Genomic DNA, 18989 nt, shown 5'->3' with positions numbered 1-18989 from the left:
GATTGCAATGGAGAATAAAACAAACAAACAAAAAGCAGAGAGATGACAGCAATTCAAAAGAGACCTGGTTTCCACTGAAAAAATGTCACAAAGGGGTTATCTTTCCTCTCGTGGCAGTAGGCAGCAGGAGGAAGACCTGGAGCTTTTCTCACTAGCTTTCAGGCATCAGTTGGCTCTGGGCAAATGTTGCAAAAACACATTTCAGTTTCTGCTCAGGGCCAAGTAATTGTGGCTGCTCACTTTCTGACAAAATAATTCTGGAGTTTAACTGGAGACTAATGTGATTGGTTATGAAAAACTGCCAGCAATGCTGTCAATATTGCACGGCTCATTGGATGTGATTGATTAGCATAAGTGGGAGGTTAGGGAGTACGGGCTTCTGCTGAGCTTATCAGGCTGATGTAGGAGACAGTGGTGGGATATAAAGCAGCAAATTAAATTTTAGGAAGAAACTAATATTGGAAATACTGTGATTCTAAACTGGTATAAATGGTTTGGACAATTTTTTTTTGTGTCTATATGATACACCAGAGAGAGTTCTTGCTTAAGTCGGTAGATTTATTCAGTAGGAAGAAGGGAGTTTAATTTTAATGTTATGATGCTGATGAAGGTTGATTTGGAAGGACTGAAAAGGTTTTTGTGAAAGGGATGATGGTTGTTGCCTTTCTCATGGACCAGTGCAGTGGAAAAAAATACATTATGTAAAAGTAATGTTGTTTTAAGAGCATCATGAGTATTGTATAAGGTAAATTGGTGTGACCTGACTGCATAGAAGATATGCATGGGTGGCTGGTAATTGAGCTGAAATTGAGTTAGGATGGAATATGCAAAATCTGTTATTTTAGGCAATAGTCCAGGTAAGACTGCCCTTACCAGTTGTGAGTTTAGTGATTAACAAAAGGTCAGTACAAAGCAAAAGTCTAGCAAGAAAGTAGCCATGAATAGTGAAGGAAGGTATGGTTGGCAGGACAAAAAAAAAAAAAAAAAGGTATGATTTTAAAGATTTAAAATAGTGGGAGAAGTGAAGGAGTGAATTAAGAACAATATTATTAATGAAAAATGAAGAAAGCTCTAAGCATGCATTTTGTACTGCAAGTTGATGTATTCTTTGAGGCCTATCCTGTAAACGGTAAATTTTGTGGAATGTGGCATTTGGATAAAGTAGTCATCATCAAGTTATCCTGAGTATAACAGCTGTAAGTTTTTAAGCTATGTCTGTTTTCTTCTGGGATAATCCCAATTAATAAGTCATGTGCTAAGATCAAATAGTCAACTAACACTGTAGTCGTTCTTTAGGTAAAAATAAGAAAAAAATCATAGCTTTCTCTGGAGCATAGAACATTTTGTTATTGAACCAACTATCAGACTGTTTGTAACTTTATCCTCTTCTTTGCCTTTAATTCATAGCTTTAAAACCAGAAAAAACAAAACTTGCTGTTTGTGGAAGAAACCACACTTTAGTTTACACAGGTATGTAACATACTATGTACATATTGAAGGTAGATTTTTTCTGTTGTTTTAATGCCAAATTACATTGGTAACCCCGTGAGTGTTCAGGAAAGAAGAAGTAAAAGCTAAACTGGCTGTTAAAACTTGTTTTTTGATATCCAGTTCTTTGAATGCTTGGATTATTCTATGCAATGCATTTAGAAAGTAATGTGTTATAGGAGTTCACTAATAGCACAGAGATGAAAAAAATTGTTGCCTACAGAGGTATGGCTAACAATTACCAATATTACGTTTATTACCTTTATAGGTATGTTAGTGTTTTTATATATCAGTGCTCAAATTTACCTTTGACAAGGAATGTATCTTTATTAGCATGAAGTTATGTATTTGAGTAAAGATACTAGGACATTATGTTTTGAAGTCTTCAAAGTTTGTTGCATTTTAGTTAGACAAGGTAGTCTGCTGTTTCACTGACTGACAAGTTACTTTACTAAGATATAAATAAATAAACTTTAAATTTAAATTGAAAATAAATACATTTTTAGGGAGAGAGTATATAGAGAATTGATGCAAATTATTGTCACGGTTCTAAAAGTTGTGTAATGGAATAGCCATCTTTGTGGTAGCAATGCTGTAGCTTGCAGTAATGTGATAAAGAGGATTGCTTGTTTATTAGGGAGTTTACACATGTGGAAACCGTGAGCACTGTAAATAGGCCTATTAGAATAAAACAGAACGTTTTAATAACAGTTGAGTATGCAAGACTGCACAGCGTAAATATTAGTCACTTTTAGCGTACACTCTGGCTAAATAATTTGTGACCTTTTATATAGCATGGACCATTTGTAAATTGTACGTCAGTTGCTTATCACATTTGTGTCGGGATTTGTGTTATTAATGAGCCTTGTCTTTTTCATCGTAGATAAGCACGTTAAATACTAAACATACTAAAATTAAAAATATAAATTTTGGAGTTCTTTTAAGTTAAAGATATCAATCATCTGCTTTAACTTCAATTTTAAGATTCTAAAACAAAATAAAAGCTAATTAATGAAAGTGATTTAAATATTAAAATGAGTAAAAGATTTCTAATAAAAATGTAAGTAAAAATGTATTTCATTCCTACTGTTCAAAACTATCAAGTTATGTATCTCTTGAATTTATGTACTAATATGACTTTAATTTTCTTGCCTGTGACATCATTCTCCATTTTTCCCCTGTTTTATCTTAATTAAACTATAAATTCTTTAGGGAAGGAGCTGCTTCCAACTGTTACGGCCACAGGTAGTAATTTTATGAAGACTCTTGCAGAACTTCAGGTTATATTTGTTTTTCAGATCAGCCTCCAAAATGATTGGGAACACATTCAGTTCACACACATGTAAGGCCTCTAGACTATTCCGATCTAAATGTGTGCAGGAAAACCTCCCCGCTAATTACAACAAGAACATCTGGCTTCAACTCTAGAATATTTCAGGGCAGTAGACCCCGACTTCTCTGTAATGTTTTTCCATAGAAAATTAAATTACTTGCTGCAATTTCTCCGACTTCTTGCCACTGCTGAGAATATCCTCATTCTGTGTATTACATGTGCTTTTCTATATGCAGAAAAAGGAAATGTGTATGCTGCTGGAGGTAACAGTGAAGGTCAGTTGGGATTAGGTGACACCGAGGAAAGGACCACATTTCATTTAATTAGTTTTTTTACCAACGAGCACAAGATCAAACAGCTAGCAGCTGGATCATACACTTCAGCAGCAGTAACTGGTAAGAGCAACAGCTAATAAAATCTATTTATGTGTGTTCGAGCCTGGTGTTCCAGGGAAACATTTATTCCCTCTCTCTGTCTGCATATATGTGTATATTTTCTGTGCCCCTGTCTTCTTTCCCCAGTAAACCTAAGATTATTTTTTTTATAAACAATTGCCTATTTCAGCACAATGTGGTGAAAGGTGACTGCTGAATAACTTGTTAAAATTTTTGTGAGAATGGAACTTTTCCATGGGCAATGGCCTGCAACTGGTCTCATTCTGTACTACTTACAGAATCTGCACAAAGGAAGGACAGAATGAATACTCTCAAATGGGAAAAACTCCAATTAATTTCCGGGGAAGCCAGCTGCAAAACATGAATCTAACAGAAATGAAGATTCTCTAATTCTACTTTTCACTATGGTTATTTTGGTCTGCTGGTACAGGCTACACAATAGTGTCTTTACTAATTCTGAGAGTGGCCTCACCTATGACTTACTTCTCCAATGTGACATTACATGATCATGACTTGATGAAGTCTACACAGTTATAATATATTCAGCCATAGTCCTTTATTACCCTGTCATTTCTCAAGACTTGTTACAAAGCAACTGTTTCTGTACACGTGTAGGACAAATTTTTGAGTCTATGACTTCGGAAAGCAACAGAGCAGAGGAATACTCAAGAAAGATGTTAGCCAGCTTTTCTTTGGTTTGTATTTTTTGTGACAATTGCGAACATTCTTGTAAGATTTGTAAATGAACTTTGAATGGTTTTAGTGCCAAGCAGCACTAGCCAGTAGCTTTGTATGTGGTAGTTGTTTTATTCACAGCTTATTTCCCACCAATAAGAAATATGCAGAGAGAAGACCTTATCTCTTCTAGAAAACTCTTGAGATTTTTCACGTTGTTCACTACCTGTTTTTGCTTCTTATTGCTGCCATTGGTCTTTGTGTCACCAGAGGCTGGTCTTAATAAACCTGGAACAGCTATTGTGATAGTTTAAGTAAAACAAAATGAAGCTGGGCAATATAATAGCCTGTGAAGAGAACTGAAAGATAAGGAAAGAATAAGGGAGATGAGTACCAAAGTCAGAATAGAGAACAGGTTTGGAAGAACAGGAAGGTGGTGACGTGCTACTGGAAACGAGAATATGCCTGCAATTCACCATGTTTTCATGCTGACCTCTGGCAACTGAATTGTCTTACACTCTCAGTCTTCCTCTTTTTGAAGGAATGTTTTGAAGGATTGCTCTTGTACTGGTGCTATTTATGGTCTAATGTCTGTGGATCACTAAGTGTTCTGAGTCACTCTTGAAAAGCTTAGGGAATACCCTCATACATCAGACTGTTTTGTTGCATTGTGTTAAATATCACTTTATGTCCCTGACATAACGATGTTTAGTGGTGTTGTACACAGAGCTTATGAAATGCTTCTTAAATAGGTAAGTTAACTTTTTAGTAGTGTAGTTTTGCTTTGAAATCCGTTAACATTCTGTGTCTTCATTTTAGAGGATGGGCAGCTCTTTGTCTGGGGTGATAATTCGGAAGGTCAGATTGGCTTGGCTGATAAAGTTTATGTCTGTGTCCCTTGTCAAGTGGATGTTGGAAAACCCGTTTCGTCTGTATCCTGTGGCTATTATCATTCTGCCTTGATAACAGGTAAGAGGATGAGATAATGGTTAGCGGAGACAAATCACTGGTTCTCAGGTTGTTTTCTTGGTAAAGGTAGTTAATAAGACATTCATTGCTTTTGAAACTATACAGGCCATAGTTGCTATAAACTCTTATGTGAAAGAGAAAGTCATCTGTGTGGTTTTGTATCACAGTGATTGGAAGATTGGGAGATTTTGATGATTGGGAGATTTTATCAGAGAGAGGTTCTCTAAAATGTGGTAATGTATCACTTATTTGAAAAAGTTATATATAATCTACTCTGTAATTGTTTATTATTATTTATTTAACAATCCCATGAGAAAAAAATTGCAGTAAATATTCTGCATATGCACAGTGAAGAATATTAGGAAGAATGAATGTCTTATATATAATTTTATTTTCATGAAGGTTATGACAAATGGAGATTAATACCGTGGTTTCAATAATCCAGTTTTTCTTGAAATTACACTTGTTTGTGTGACGATCATCTAGAAAACACAAATATTGAGTAGACTTACTGTATTTTGAGGTAAAATTAATCTAATTTACTAGCAGTGGAACATCGTTGTCAAAGTTCGATGTTATGTCTTATTCTTAAGTCAGTTAAACAGGCGATATACATTGTGAGGAGAAGCATACACTACAATAAGTTGGTGTCTGTTCTCCAAGCCATCTCTCTGTTGCTTTCCACCTCTACGTATTCCCACCTCTTTTTTTCTTTACAAAGTGGTGATACCACTCATTTATTAACAATGCCAATGTGGTTGAATTTATCAGTCAGTACGGATAGTGTTAAATGTGAGCAGCTATGAATTCCTCTCAGTCATATATTAACATTATTAAGCTTCACAGTATAGCAAATTAGAGTAATTAAAGATTTTGAAGGATCAATAGTTTTGATTGTAAAGCCTTTAATAGGTACCCAGTAACTACTCCATCAACTTGATAAATATTACTTTTCCACACAGAATATCTATACAGCTCTCTAAGAACATGCTGTTAACAGAATGAGAGCTTCCTACGGTGTCGAGGTATTAATTAGGTGTTACGCTGGTAGTATGCAACTTTTACTACAAATGCCTTATTACATTAAATAAACAAAGGACTTCTGACTGATCAGGAGCTCAGCACCTGTTGGGAAGTCTACATCTTCCTGAACTTGAAATAAATGAAAAAACAAACAAACAACAACAAAAAAAAATTAATTCAAGGACATAGTAAGAAGGTCTGTATTTCTGCCTTAGAGCCAAGAGCTGAAGTTCTGACAAGATTGCAATGGGATCTGACAAAGCACTCATTAAAAGGTGGGCTGAGGGCAAGCATCTAAGAGCAAAGAGATAACAGTGTGTGCCAGGTGCTCTGAGGAAGTGGAAATTGTTAATGGAGGAGGATGAAAAAAAGGAATTAGGGTAACAGTTGAGTGAGAGAAATGGAGCCCCTTAAAATATTAATAGGAAGATAAACTGGTTATCACCAGTGAAAATGAGGACTTGTTGAACCCATTACTGTTTAAACAAGCCTGGTTGTGGGATGGGAGATCTTAATTTTCAGCCTCTAATATTTGGAAATCCTGCAAAAATTGATCCTGACTCTACCTTCCTGAAACTACTGGCACACAGATGACCTTTTTATGGTGGAATTAGAAATGTTTTTGGATTATTTTCCTTTGGGAAAAAAGAAATTTGAAGAAAATTTATTTTCCTTTGGGCCCTTGCAGTTTTCTTTGACTGATACTGTAACTAGCATAGAAGTTTAGTGTTGGACTTTTTTAGAGAAAATATCTTCTGTTGCACAGAGTTTTAATTTAATTTAAGTGTAAAAAAGGTGATGCTTTTATTACCGGTAGGATTCTTTTATTCCTTACGGAAGAGACTTGCTTGTAGTACTTGCCAGACTGGCTCAGAACAGTGGTTCACATCCTCAGTAGTCTGCCTCTGAGGGGTAGTAGAACATAGCAAACCAGATAATTATGGAGTATCTGGAATATTCTTATAAAAGAGAGATATAGGTTTTTCTTCCCTCGATTGCCATTTAGTCATTGAATTATGCCTTAAATTATGTTTTAAAGTTTGTCTAGCACAGGGTTTTTTCCGTATGTTTTGATTGTATGATTTTATCATGTGCACTAGAATTTAAAGTAGTTAGTGGTGGTTATGATATATAACTTTGGAGGAAATATCTGGAAAAAAAACTGATTTTGTATTTCTAAGAGTTATTTGGAATAGTTCAGGTGGGTGTATAATCAATGTTAATTCCCTCTACACAATACAAAGGAACGTTTTTAGATTGTGATTGCTATTACCGTGAAGATGGAAATGGAAGAAAATGTCACTAGCAAACTTCCAACACCTCTTTTGCCAGTTATTACAGTACTGTATCATTACCACATTTTGTCTTTTTAAACATGTCTTGTACTTTAAAAAGCATCGAATAGTATACAATCTTTAATAATAAAACGTGGTTTCAGGATATAGATCTTGATATGTGTAGCAGGATTGAACTGATGACCATGTCACCATATGGTTCCCTTTCTTAATATATTTGCAATTAACATAAATTGCATCCTGGCTAAGTGGGCTGGTAGGATCGCAGGCATGTTTGGGTTAAAACATGTAAGGTGGTTAATGAGGACACACTAGAATACATAGCATGGTCACAGAGTGCCCTCTCCAGGTCAGGATGTTCATTAAGAAGAAACAATTGAGAAAAAAAAAAAGGTTATGTTGTAGGAATTTGAGGGTTTTGTTGTTGTTGTTGTTGTTTTTTAATTAAAGATGTTATTTATTTGAAACTGCTTTTGTTTAAGAAGATTGTTTCAGTAGGTTCAGTAGGCATATGTTTTGAGGTGCTTAACTACCAGAAAAGTACTATAAAGTACAGTAGCAGTCAATGAAGAGTGTAATCTTGATGCAGACCTTTTAGTAAATAGAAGTATGTTTTATAGAAATTACGTGGCATTTGATCTTGTGGTTTTGTAATTTGATTCTACCAAAAAATAAAGTTTTTTTTGCAGACATAAGACCCATATGAGCAGTGTCTCCCAGAGAAAGTAACAGAGAAAGAAGGAGCTGAAAGAGTGTAGCAACGCTTTTTGAGTCCATTTACAGATCTTTACTTGACTAGTCTTTGGCCACACTCATTCCAGAGGGAACAATTTTTTGGAAAGTGCTAAGCTTGGCAAGTGTGTATAGCTTCATCTGTCCTCTGAAGGAGATGCAGGGCAGGAAACCCCGATGTATCTAAGCACTGCTGTGGTGTCTAAAGCAGAATTACATTATTGGAAATAGAAAGGAATTGAATATATTAAACATCTTCTGATGCTTCCCCTGCCAGAACCATTACCTATAAGCAAGGTTAAAGTAAATTCTCCTTGAGAAGATATCTTCTCATAGAGAGATTTGTGGGTTCCCCAAATCCTTTCCTTTTATGTAATTCACAGTTGTTTTTAAGGACCAATTTTAAAGATCATCCATTCCAAAGACTTCCATGCTTAGAATTCCAGTGTTTGAGGAGGTGTCAACCAAATTAATCTGGAAAAAATACTCTTTTTTTTTCCTTAATTTTTTTTCTTTATTTATTCAAGATCATAGAGTGATTCAATTATTTTGTCTCCTGCCAGCAGCCAGATCTCATCTCTTCTGTCTTCTACAGTACTCACTGTCTTTGAGGAGCAATGATAATTTTCTATTTCCTTGCTGCTTGTTTATTTCCTTGACATGCTCCTGTGACCTGTGTTTAGTGATACCAAAAATATACCACACTATGAAAGTTTAGTATGTGAGAAGACTCATATGAGAGGAAAAAAATTGAATAACCAGGTTCCATGGACTTATTTTGAACAGAATGTCCTTAAAATGCAGATGTGCTACACACACATAATTGTTATGAAAATTTATCTGAGTTTGACTGGATCCTATTTACATTTTATTGGTATTCTTCATAATTTTTAGACTACAGTTTGCCTTAAAGGGATGTGTAATGTATTCAAAAATTGCTTTAGTAAATGGGTTTATCTTTGTTAGCTGGATTATTAAGTTTAAAAAATGTAATAAACTTGATTAGTTTGGGAACTCAATGGAAGCTTGACCATTCGAATCTCTAATCCTATTAATTAGATTGTGATTGGATTCATATTTACTGTGCAGTAGTGTTTTTTAAAAAATGCTGTGGTGTCTTCAAAGAGAATTGCATTAGCAGTTAACCCCTAAGTGCTTTTTGGGGTTTATGGATTTGTTCCAAAAATATATGGCAGATCTGAGAATATCAAGACATTAATACTTACCTCCCCAAAAATGTAAGTTTTGTTGTTGTTGTTACTTCCTCTTGCAGGAAAAATCTTCCAGTGAGAGCGTCGACAGCTCTTGTTGTCAATGGAATTGTTTGGTTATAGAAACTCTTACACTGTAATTGATTCTTTTTTGTTGTTGTTGTTGTTGTTATTAATTAGGCTAATATTTTAGAATTCAAAAAATGCTACTGCACTCTTAATAACTTGACTCCTGTGAAACCCTGCAAGAAACTTGATGTTGCGTATAGTTGTATGATTGTCATTCCCTGATTGCATCTGTGGTCAGTTATTCAGAAAAGACACTTAGTTCAGTTGCTGGCCTTAGTGGCCTAGAAGCATGGTATTTGAAGACTCCATACCATTGGGAGAGGCAGATGTAATCTTGAAAAACTAAGAACCCATATAAAACCATACAAAATAGTTTTTTTTTTTGACTAAGGCAGAGGCCAAATTGGGTAGGTCTTGTGAGCTTTAGATATAAATATTGTGCCGTCAAAGTCAGGTTCTAAATTTTTGATGCAAGTGCTGGGTTATAGCTTTGCACTGAGGATTGGGACCCAGTTTCTGTTTAAAGCAGGAATTTGGCTTTTATAAAAAAATGGCCTTTTTGCAGTTGTTGTGCTTTGACTATGGGATACATTTTTTCCAGCAGAATTTTCAAGTTAATTGATTGATTTATGAATTTAAATTGTTTTGAAGCTTAGGTATCTTTAAAAATGCATAACTTTTTTTTTTCTTCTTCTTTTTTTTTTTTTTTTTTGGCCAGAATGTTATGTTACCATAAAACATGAGACATACTTCAGATTCTCTCTATAAGTAAAATTTGTTGAAAACCTATCCTCAGGCTTCATTTGAAGAAAATACTTCATAATTTAGATACATGTATCTAAAGGTAGCATACATCTTAGATCAGCATGACGGCTCCAGAATTACTTCCTCTGGGAGGATGTGAGGAGAAGCACTGTTTCATTAAAAGACATGGTAGTTGAAGGGTTTTCTGAATGCATCAGAACCCTTCTCGACTTCATTGCTCTTCACAGCTTCCTGAGGAGGGGAAATAGAGAGGGAGGCACTTCTCTTCTCACTGGTAACTGTTGATAGTACATGTGGGAACGGCACAAAGCTGTGCTAAGGGAGGTTCAGACCAGATATTAGGAAAAATTTATTTACAGTGAGGGTGGTCAAACACTGGAACTGGTTTCAGTGAAGTGGTTGATGCCCCATGTCTGTCTATGTTTGAGACCTTATCCATTTATTTGGATAAGGTCATCAATAATATGCTTTAACTTTTGATTAGCCAAAAGTTGGACTCAATGATCTTTGTAGGTCCCTTCCAGCTAAACTAAACCTATTCTATTCTATTCTATTCTATTCTATTCTATTCTATTCTATTCTATTCTATTCTATTCTATTCTATTCTATTCTATTCTATTCTATTCTATTCTATTCTATTCTATTCTATTCTATTCTACTAATTTTTATAGAAGGTCCTGGCAACAGCAGTCTCTGTGCTGCTCTGTGTGTGCACCAACTGCTGTAGGCACTGTTCAGCACAAATAGTTGAGTCAAGCACCACAGAGGAAAAAAAAAAAAAGCATCACTGGCAAAAGACTTTGCCAGGAAAAACACTTTGAATCTAGTTTATCTATTGGAATATATCAGACAACTTAAATGAAAACACGTTAGTAACTAGTCGTCCCATAGTTACGCATAGTGAAGGTGCAGTTTTGCTACCTGAAATTCTTGCTCAGTTTTTACTCATGCAAAAGGAAGTTTTAAATGAGTGTATTGCCAGAGTAAAAGTCAGGAAAAATGAATAAAAAAGACCCATTTCTAACTGACACCAGTTTTGACTTTTGTATCTCAGGATTAAAAATTCAAAAAAATTCCATTCCTGCCTTGGCTTGTAACACTCACGTTTTAATAAACCTCAGTTCATTTTGAATTATATTCTTCCATTTTTATTAACTTAATTTTGATCATATGGCTAATCTCATTTGCTTTTTAGAAAGCATGTATAGCTTCATTTTTTCTACTTTGCATTTTGATGCATTCGTTTACTTTTAGATTGCATTTTCTATTTCTGTGTAAGCTTATTTTTCTGGTCATTGTCACTGACCTTAAATTCCCAAATTTTAAGTTTTGGCTGACAAAGTGGAATGAAAAGTAACAAATATAGCAGCTATGCTAAGAAAAAAGGCTAACATAAAACTAGTAGTGAGTTTGTTTTCTTATTCCCTGCTTGTGTTCAGTGGAGAGAGTGGGACTTCTCTAATGGACAGTTCTGAATACCTAAATAAGGCTTCAGCTTTGAAACACTGAGAGCACATTTATTTTCAATGTCATTGGGCAAAGACCAGCATTTCTAAAGTTAATTCAGCTTTAATATTGGCAATGAATTTAGAGCTTTTGAGTAAATCTCTCATACATTTGTTGTGCATAGTGCAATAGTAATGCCTCTGAGTTCTGTAAAAGCAAATTTGTGAACACTAAAAGTATCCCTCTGAAAGCAAAAGTACATTTTGTACAGAAACATAAATGTACACATTTCCAAAAGTATTGCAAATGTGTGCTTCTGATGACTGAGCATTAGTAATGGAGTATAAGCATGTGGTTTGTTATTATGTGGATTACGTAAGTGTAGCTATGTCTTCAAATTTTCCTTGAGCAGACAGCTCCTACATTAGTCTAAATGTTTAATTATCTTGGACTAGCTCCATGTGAGAGTTCTGCTTATCCATGTGCTTTTTTATATCCAAATGAGATTTAAAAACAAACTTTCCCTTACAAAATAGTGTGTGTTGATTTTTGCTTGGTAAATATTTTCACATATAAATTTTGGGCCATGATTTGCTAAGAAGATATTATTCCACAGATCTCATTTTTTCTCTGGAGTGGAGAACACTCAGCTATTAATTTAAAGCCGTTCATGACAGTAAGGAAACATTTCCCATCAAAACCTCACTCTGACCCATTAGAATAGTGGGAGGCCCATTAGCACAGAAAATCAGAAATGTAGGTAAAGGCAGGAGTAGATAAATTGTAAATATAGCAATGGAAAGTACATTTTACATGTTAGTTCTTTAACTACTGTAGAAGGATGCTATATTGAATGGTACTTTAGACTTCCACAGTAGTGAAAAATCAAAAGGAGAGATTGGAAAGATGAAACAAAGTAAACTTTGAAAGTAAAATAAGTTACCCAAACTGTGGATTGAACAAATTTTGAACTGAATTCATAAAAAGACTGGGTAAATGAGAAGGCTCTTCTGGTATCATCTTCTGGCAGATCAGAAAGAGGCTGCAGGAATGTATTTGTAAAGACCTCTCAGTATTTTTCTGAACTTATTTCTGGTGGAGTTATTGCTGTGGAACCACTGTTGTTGGACCTGTAACTCTTTTCTTGTTGTCTGGACTTCATGCAATTTCATATCATTTACTCAGCTTTTTTTATTTTTTCTCTATATCTCACAAGAAGAAAGTGTGTATTTTCCATCAAGATTTCTGTTTTAATTGAGACTCTTATGAGTGACTTCAGTTGACATGAATACTGATAACAGAAGGAATAATGACCTCTCTGACATGGGATGTTTATTGTTTTGTTTTTCCCTGGCTATATTCCTTGCAGGCTAAATGCTGTGGTTCATATCTTGTGGAGAGGGTGGTGTTAAAATTTAGCTCCTCCAAGTCCCATTAAAGCATACATACACAGCTATTTGGACATCATACAAATATGTTCAGTTGTCCTGTAAGGTTCATATACTTTTCTGTCTTACTGACTTGTGTCTGCAGCTGTCTAGATGATCCAGAGTTGTTTCTGAGTGCTTTGTGTGAATCCTCTTCTCTTCTGTATTTTCACAGGAGATGGTGAGCTCTATACTTTTGGAGAACCTGAGAATGGCAAACTGGGATTATTGCCTGAACAGCTGAAGAACAATAGAGTCCCACAGCCTGTACTGGGAATTATGGAAAAGGTTAATAAGGTTGCTTGTGGTGGAGAACACACAGTAGTGCTTACAGGTAAGGTATTTAATTGACTTTGTACAGCCCTATAACTTAGTAATCTCAATTTGCTTTAAAGAATGTACATCCCACTGTAAAGTAAGATTCTGTAGTGATGCTAACCAGAAGACCATTGTATATCTAGGAGGTAGAAATCCACATGATGGTTAACCTGAATAAGTGCAGGCCTGCACTGAGCTGTGCTATCCCTTTTGCGGGAGGATAAACTTTGCAAGCTAATTGTAACAGAAAGCTTACAGGCAGCTCCTACTCAGTACCAATGGTTATCTCACCTGCATGCTTTTGCTTTTATCTAAAACTTCACATTAATATGTGAATGTCATGACAGTGTAAGTGATGAATTGATTTATTTTTTTTTTCTTGTAAGAAAACTCTGTAAGACCTCAATTGACCAAAAGGGATGATCTCATCCCTTTCTGGGGATGAGATCTGTGTGGCATTCTGTGCGTGACTGAAGGCCCATTCAATTTCATGTAGCGCAGGATTCCCAGCATATGAAGGGATGTAAGATTATTTGTACTAAACTCTTTTTATTTATAGTGTTATCCCTAATAAATAATCCCTAATAAATATCCCTAATAAAATATCCCTAATAAATAGCATTTTAAGAGACACTTACAAGTCTGAGTGCCTTCTTTACTGGGATCCTAACAGGCTAGCACCTCCTACTGCAACACCAATGATCAATGTTTCTTTCTTCTGAGGAGCCTGAAATTGGTGTTGGGAGTGTGGGGAGGAAGCCTTAAATGAAAGCTTGCAATCTGTAGTAAATTTAAATGACACAGAATATGCGGTGTTTAGAAAGTCACTTTTCAATTAGCTGTTTAAATAGCAAAAAAATTGCACAATGTAGTGGATGCCTAAATGGATTAAATATCCTTGTAATAAAGGCAACACCTGTGACTTCAGGTGAATTCTGTATTAAGGTGAGCAGAATCTTTCACATGTGTATAAAACTAGTACAGATACAGCATATTAAACATATCATACAAGTATATAAAAATCATTGAATAAAACTGTTATATAGTAGTTCACAGAGTTGAATTTATAGTTCTTGGAAGATGAAATATGGTCTATATTACTGTTTTACAAATCTTTTTTAGCACATTTTGAAATATCTCAACCAGCTGATTTGAATGGGAAGTTTTCTCAGTGATTACAGCTATTTCCATCAGTTACAGAGGGTATCAGTGGGTGGGGTAAAATGGCTCGTCTCACACCTTTGAGGTGATGCCTGGTACGGTAAGTACCAGAGAAAATGATAGTTAACTACTTTTTGTGCATATAAGAAATACTTTTTAAAGTTTTGGGTGAGTGAGTGAGTAAAGGAAATGGGATGCTATACAGCACTTAAAACACGCCAAGAATGGTACTGTATTTCTAGAAAATTGAATGAGAAACTGAAAAAGATGTTATTTTTAGTATACATTTGTTTGTCATAATTTGATTTGTTGAAATGCATTCATTGGCTGATTGCATAGATGGGTTCAGAGTATGCAAAATAATGTTATGGTTTTAGGAGGTAGGAATTTAGGAGGTTCATAGCCATTGTCAGAACAAAAATTCCTACCATTTGGCCTCAAAATAGCTAAGTGTTTATTTTAAGCATTTTTTAATGTGTTTTAATTTAATTTATTTTTTTTTGTCAATATGGAGGACTGTTTTAGACAGAAAAAAAAAAGTAATAAGAGAAAAGCAATGTCTTTTGTAATCAGCTGTAATACACAAATAGTAAAATGGAAAAGGAAATTTGGAAAGAACCGAGAAATAAGTTAGATCTTTATTATTACATTGAATGTTTCCAAACAGTCTGGACCTAATGAAAATTCAACCTGAACAACTTCAAGAAATGAGACTATAGACATAGTCTATAGACATAGAAATATGCAAATCTTGAAAATTTCGGAAGGAGGGATGAGGAGTCTAAAGACCCTGAAAATTACAGATCAGTCACTGTAACTTCTTTACTTGTGTAGAAGTGTTGAGACAATTAAACAGCCTGTTCATAAACTACTGGAAGATAATTCAGACAATATTATAAGACCAATACAATTTTCTTCTATCAGAAGGTAATGGCCACTAGATCTTACTATCTTTTGAATTTCATGAGGCTTTTGAATAGCTTTTAACAGGGATTCTCTGGGATCAGGTATGGAACTATAGAGGACTGCACATTGCAAAGAAGTGCTGTTAGTAGTAACATTATAGATACGTAAAAAGAAGCTTTGTGTTGTGGTTTTACACAGCTGGGCAGTCCCACCACAACTGCTGTTACTCCCTCACCTCAAAGGGAAAGGGGGAGAAAATATGATCAAAAGGGCTCAAGTGTTGAGAGTAACAGGGAGCTCACTAAACGATTATCATCATGGGCAAAACAGTCTCAGTGTAGGGAGATTAATATAATTTATTGCCTATCACTAGCAGACTAGAACAGCGAGAACTAAGAGCAAAACAAAACCACCTATCCACCCATTCACCCTCTCCTACCTCCTCCCCGTGAGCAGCACAGGGGAACAGGAATGGGGGCTGCGGTCAGCCCCTGATGCTTCGTCTCAGCAGCTCTTTAAGCACTGCTCCCACACGGCTCCGTCCCACGGGGTCCATCCATCCATCCCCCAGGAGCAAACTGCTCCAGCACGGGTCCCCCACGGGTGGGCGGCAGCTCCCCCCAGACCCCCTGCTCCTGCGGGGGCTCTCCATGGGCCGCAGCCTCCTCCAGGCCACATCCACCTGCTCCACGGGGTCTCCTCCACCCATGGGGGGGCTGCAGGGTGGAGATCTGCTCCATGTGGGACCCATGGGCTGCAGGGGGACAGCCTGCTCCACCAGGGGCCTCTCCCTGCACAGGCCGCAGGGGAACTGCTGCTGTGTGCCTGGAGCACCTCCTGCCATCCTTCTGCACTCACCTGGAGGTCTGTAGGGCTGCTTCTCACTCCTCGCTCTCCCAGCCTCTGTGGAACAGCAGAGTTTTTTCCCTGTCTTAAATCAGCTCTCCCAGAGGTTGCAAACATCACTTACTGGCTCGACTCTGGCCAGCAGTAGGTCCCTTTGGAGCCTGCTGACACTGGCCCTTATCTAACATGGGGCAGCTTCTGACCTCTTCTCACAGAGGCCACCCCTGCGGCCCTCCTGCTGCTAAAACCTTGCCACATAAACCCAATACATGTGCAAGACCACCAAGTTTACATTCCACTACATGAAGGACTTTTATGAGTTCTGCTGGGACAGCATGTACATTTTGATCATTGCATTTTTGAAAAGGCATAAAATGATTTGGAGAGTCCATAGTGAAACAACAGGGATATCAAAGGGTAAGAAAACATACCCTGAGAGGAAAGTTTTAAAAAAGGGGAACCGATTAAGCTAAGAAAGAGAAAACTAAGGAGAGACATGGCACTACTTTTCACTGGCATAAATTCCTCCATAGAAATAAGGTAATGAATTGTTCTCGTGGTGGGATCTCAGAGTAGGACTCTGGTTGCAACACAGGTTAAGTTAGGTAGAATTTTCCTTCATAAGGATGGATACATTTAGAAAACTGGGGCATCTCAGTGGTTGTGGTATCTCTGTGAACAAAGAAGGACGCAGGGTATTATGGAACAGTCTGCCGTCTCCTTCAGAAAGCATGTTATGTTTTTCTGTAATCTGCTGGCATAGTTCTTTCCATGTTCCCATTACAGCCTTTCTTGTGGCTGTCTTGTTTTAATCTAACCATGTATCTTACTACTGGGAGCTTCAGTAATTCAAACAGAAGACTTCCCTTCTTCTCCACCTTTCCTTACTATCCTGTTTGAGTTGCCATCTGCCTGTCAAAATTTCTATTCATTGGATTTAATAATTATAAAATACTATAGAAGCAGGAAAGGGGTGTTTTAAGAGATGAAGGGGTGTTTCATTCAACAGATGATTTCAAAATTATCGGTTTTAGCTTTTATGAATTCCACATCTGTATAGCATGCCTGTAATTAATCTTCTATCAAAATGCAAAAGCTATAAAAACAAGTAGGTTTTGTAAGTCCTTAAATCTGTATTTTGGAAATGCTAAGTAGTCATCTGTTGTCAATCTGGCAGAGTGTCTTCAAGGTTATGAAATCAAAGTTTCTAAAATATAAACTGAAAATCTATCTGGGGGGGATTTTAAGTAATTTGATGTGATATTGTACTGTAAGTCATTGGAGAGAATAAAGGTAGAAGTGATGTGCTGGAAATAGTTATGTGTAATGGTGAGACAAGCTGCAAGATTCTGGGTAAATCAAAACTCCTTTGGGAAGAGTATGAAGAGGAAACAACAGTAGCCAATCTGGGAAATAATGCAAACATTTGTCTACATTTCAAAGGCTTTGTCTCTGTTCTTTCACCAACATACAGTCTCACCCTGGCAGCATTCTGTCATGAAATAAATTTCTTTACATTAAATCAGATTATCATTATTAGGAAAAAAATTACCATAAATTTAAAGCTAGCAAATATATAAATCCTAGCATTATTTTATGGGTTATAAAGTGAAGTTCAGCAGAAAGAATTAGATTATCATTATTGATTTTTTTGACCATAAATCTCAAACCAACCAAAAGATATTTTGTTTTAATGGTATTTCATGTGATAAAATTTCATTAAAACAAATGACTTCTACAGAGATTTTGTAGGAAGATGTAGACCTGGATGATATTTGCATTAGAGTTAAATTTTACAGGAGATAAAAGTAGAACACAGAGGCGAACTATAAATGTCAAAAAAAAAAAAAAAAAAAAAAGAAGAAAACACCATAGTAAATCAGTGTCTTGCTATGTAAGATTTATTTGCCTATGGAAATAGATGATGGAATAGAAGACACATAAGAAATTCAGTGCTGGCTTAGCTGTCAGTTGATGATCAAAGTGCTGAGTGCCAGTAGTTCCAGTTGGGTCAAGAGAAAAAGAAAATGATATCCTCTGACAAAAATGCTTAAAGATTGATAGTTGCTGTGATAAGAGTGAAAGGTCAGACAGAAGATTTTAAATGTAATTCAGCTATTATTATTCAGTGCCTAGTAATGTTATGGAGGAGATTATTCTGGGAGTTACTGAATAACATTTGAATGACAGGACAGTCACTGGTCATAGCCAACACAGGTTCACAAAGGGAAAGTCCTGTTTAACTAATTCGATTTCCTTTTATGACAAGGTTACCCACCTAGCTGACCAAGGGAAGCCAGATGATGTAATCTTTTTAGATGTTAGCAAAGCTTTCAATACTGTCTCTCACAGTATCCTTATAGAATCATAGAATCATTAAGACCTCCAAGATCATCTGGTCCAACCATCCCCCTACCACCAATACCACTAATATCATCCACTAAACCACATCCCTAAGCACCAGGTCCAATCTTCCCTTAAACACCCCCAGGGATAGGGACTCCACCACCTCCCTGGGCAACCCGTTCCGATGCCTGACTGCTCTTCCTGAGAAGAAATGTCTTCTGATATCCAACCTAAACCTTGTGTGGTGCAACTTGAGGCCATCTCCTCTTGTTCTAACTCTAGTTATTTGCAAGAAGAGGACAACCCCCAGCTCCCCACAATTTCCTTTCAGGCAGTTGTAGAGAGCAATAAGGTCTCCCCTGAGCCTTCTCCAGACTAAACACCCCCAGTTCCCTCAGCCGATCCTCACAGGACTTGTGCTCCAGGCCCTTCACCAGCTGCGTAGCCCTTCTCTGGACATGCTCCAGGGCCTCGATGTCTTTCTTGTAGCGAGGGGCCTTGTGGACAAAACATCCAGCATACAGCTAGGCAAGTATATAATACGATGGGCGAACAATTGGTGCACAGTTGGAAGTCAAAGGGCT

General features: G+C 36.5%; 1 protein-coding gene across 1 annotated transcript in view; it reads left to right on the top strand.

The window, feature by feature from the left end:
- The window catches only part of RPGR (retinitis pigmentosa GTPase regulator), a gene marked incomplete at both ends in the record, with an annotated part of 45472 nt that overhangs the window by 8984 nt on the left and 17499 nt on the right, over positions 1-18989 (top strand). Inside the window, 4 exons of the mRNA XM_084286909.1 lie at positions 1408-1470; positions 3058-3216; positions 4711-4860; positions 13004-13162. Coding sequence (XP_084143035.1) covers positions 1408-1470; positions 3058-3216; positions 4711-4860; positions 13004-13162 — 531 coding nt within the window. The remainder of the gene's footprint in view (positions 1-1407; positions 1471-3057; positions 3217-4710; positions 4861-13003; positions 13163-18989) is intronic.

Source organism: Netta rufina (assembly GCF_964035555.1).
Source record: "Netta rufina genome assembly, chromosome: 1".
In the NCBI taxonomy this organism is placed as follows: domain Eukaryota; kingdom Metazoa; phylum Chordata; class Aves; order Anseriformes; family Anatidae; genus Netta; species Netta rufina.
Note: the sequence above shows the minus strand (reverse complement) of the source record. Positions and strands in the feature narration are given on the sequence as shown.